Genomic DNA, 3,181 nt, shown 5'->3' with positions numbered 1-3,181 from the left:
ACGGACGGATGGACGGAAGGACGGATGGACGGACGGGTCCCCCCCTTTGGAATGTAGAGTCATTGAGGTCTCTGTTGGCCTGTAATGCCTGATACTGGTCTATGCCTCTGAGCTTCCTGGATTGAAGAGAACCATATTCAAACTTTCAAACAAAATCCACTGGATTTTTTTTTATTTTTAAAACATTTTTGGAATTTATCCAGATGAGTGTATCCAGATGATCAATCGTATTTCGTGTATTTATATATATTTATATGTTCAATAAACTGCAGCATAGAGCCACAGCCATTATTATCCTGTATAAATACAGGATTGTTACAAAGCCTCATTTATAAATCAATGTGTTTTAGACCCTGCAGAGTGCGGCCTTTCCATGTCTGACTGTGGTTCTGTAGAAGCGTCCATCCAGCTGACCTCTCATTGTTCCTAGAAGTTATTCCCACTGATTAACACAGCTGAGGAACAGATTTCAGTTATCATTCTGGATGGTTCTCTAATGGGACAGATGCGTTTAGGTGTCCTGGTCTTCACCTTGACTCTGAATTGACCTTTGGGCATGGGATCAGAGATTGCATGAATGATTGATCACTAAATTTGATTTTTGAAAATCCAATACCAAAAACGGCCAGCAGATGGCAGAAGTGCATCTATATCTACCACCTGCATGAACCACATTTCTGTTGATATCCAGTTTTGTTGCTCAGCGTTCCTGGAGCGCAGCACGAAGCAGGCGCCTGGTTGACCTGACTTCCTGCTCCGGCTGCTAAATGGCGTCTGGCCCCGGCTCCTCCAGCCACGCCCAGCGCCATTTATTTTTCAGACCGTTATCTATGGTGGTGACTTCTTCCCTGGACTTCATGAACTGCATGGTGCCCCCTCCATCCCGTTCTCTCCATCGTCCTTCGCTCCAAACAAAAAGTTTCATTTATTTATTTTTTGACTTTTAACTCGTCTCTCCGGTGAATGGAGCCTTAGATGACTTCAGGAGAACTTCAGAACTTAACCACATTCTATCTGGCCACTTGAGCAAGAAACATGTGAAGGAGGTACACGCTTGCCTAGGACCCGCCCCCTTCTTCTGATTGGCTAATACTTTTAGTTTCTGAATGCTCCTTTGCTATCATTGGCTAACAAATGCAAGAGGGATTTTGATTCTTTCTTTTTTATTTATTTACCATCAATTTATTTTCAAGTGATTTTTTTTTACCCGCGGGAAATCGCTATGAGCTGGAAACCCGGCATGGGGCCGGAATACCGGAATCCCTGCATCCAGCATCGGTATTCCAGCTCAGGTTTAGTCCTGGTTCTAGTTTTCCTCGTTGACTTCTGTGTTGCTGTTTTCCTGTAGGTCAGAGTTTACCTGAAGAATCGCACATTTATCACAGCGTTTGGCTGGATGGCAGCGAAGGACAGCTCTATGAATGAGACCCATGGCTTCTGTCTCAGTCTGTCTACTTGGAAAGTGTCCACTCTCATGTCTAATGCCTGCACTGCTTTGTTTGGCCCGACTTTAACAGAGCATTGTGAACCAATCAGCAGTAAACACTGGCTGTGATGTCATACCCCTGCGCAGCGGCAGCAGCTTGTTCTCCAGAATGTCTCTGGCGTCGGTTCCTTCATCCATTAGGTCCAGTTTGGTGATGACACCGATCGTCCTCAGACCTGCAACCCACATGGAAAAAAACAAAAAGCTGTCCTATGTGGATGCGCTGTATATACTGTATATGTTCTATTAACCTTTTCCTTTGGCACCTTCTTCTCTTTCGACTGTATGAGCTGATGTAACGAGTACATTTCTCCAATGTGAGACCAATAAAGTCAATCAATTATTCAATCAATCAATGTAGGCCTTTACTTCCTGTCTCTGAGCTCAGCTGGATGCCTGAAGGATGCAGGTCACAGTTAGATATATATACTCAACCTTGTGGATCAACTTCCTTGGCGATCTTCAAAGCATCGGAGTTGGCGAGGTCGGAATTAGCAGGAGACACGGCCAATAAGAGACAGTTGTCCTTAGTAACAAACTGCATCAGCATTTCTCTGATCTGGTGCTCGATGTCGGCAGGCTGGTCACCCACCGGGACCTTCGTCATCCCCGGAAGGTCCACCAGAGTCAGGTTGAGCACTGCAGGAAACAGCCACAGTTTGAGTCAAAAGAGAGTTGTGGGGGGGGGGGGGGGGTCTTTGTGGGTGTGTTTGCAGTGAATCACCATTGGGGGAGTACACTCTCAGGTTTATGGGCACCGGACTGATTCCTTTGTTGTGTCCCGTCGCTCGATCTGTTTCAGCCTCGATCTCCTGGCGAACCTCATCGAAATCCGTGAACTTCTTCCCCTTGCAGTGCAGGAACTCTGCATATTCTGATCAAGCACAAACAGCCGGGGGGTGAGCGTGACAGGACGGTCCAGCACCATTCAGAGGACCATACCGGATACAGACTCTGCAGACTCACCTGTGGGACAGTTGATGAGCTGAAGAACCAGGGGACGCCTGGTGACGATTCCTGATCCACGGGGCAGGAAGTCCCTGAAGGGAGGGGGGGGGGGACTATTAATTATATGGGGCTTTATGGTCATTTACACACTATGCTGGAAAGCAGTAACCTTTCAACCTGAGGTGGTTCATGAATCCCAGATCAGAATAAGGTACAAACGCTGCTATTAAGTAAAAGCGAAGGAGGCACGGCTGCCCCACGTTTAGAAAACGCATCATAAGGTTCAGAGTCCTGATCGCATGATGTCACCCAACATGACACACTGGCAGCATTGTTTTCCTCAGCAATGACGAAATTATTTCATTGACGCTCCTTTTTTTCACGATGATAATGAGAACTGATGAGCTAAACGTGGATCTTTGTCGATGAAACCTTGAGAGTGATGTTGTCATACATTGCTGCAGCTTTGAACATGGTTCATGTTTGAAGCAGTGCTGCAGGTTCTCCATGGCCCCCTCCGACCACACTCTGACCTGATTAGCTGTGTCTGTATGCAGGAATTAGCATGACAGAAAGGTGATCTTACGAGCCAGGGTGGGGGCGGGGAGCTGCTCTGAATGCATATTTGATGTTAGAATAGGCTAGGTCTAGACTGTTCTGTCCCAGAGTTGCAAAGTCCACGTTGGTCAGCACGCTGGTGAAGATTCTCAGCCACTCAGGTCATAGTCATTCCAAAAAAGATAAAAA

General features: G+C 46.6%; 1 protein-coding gene across 1 annotated transcript in view; it reads right to left on the bottom strand.

Moving 5' to 3' along the window:
• LOC107104264 (dynamin-1-like) overlaps positions 1–3,181 on the bottom strand; it is a 26,064-nt gene that overhangs the window by 17,684 nt on the left and 5,199 nt on the right. The window contains 4 exon segments of the mRNA XM_015404233.1: positions 1,564–1,662; positions 1,922–2,125; positions 2,211–2,360; positions 2,453–2,526. Coding sequence (XP_015259719.1) covers positions 1,564–1,662; positions 1,922–2,125; positions 2,211–2,360; positions 2,453–2,526 — 527 coding nt within the window.

This window comes from Cyprinodon variegatus, unplaced genomic scaffold (genome assembly GCF_000732505.1).
Source record: "Cyprinodon variegatus isolate N-32 unplaced genomic scaffold, C_variegatus-1.0 Scaffold1672, whole genome shotgun sequence".
NCBI lineage: Eukaryota > Metazoa > Chordata > Actinopteri > Cyprinodontiformes > Cyprinodontidae > Cyprinodon > Cyprinodon variegatus.
This window is presented reverse-complemented; position numbering and strand designations above follow the sequence as displayed.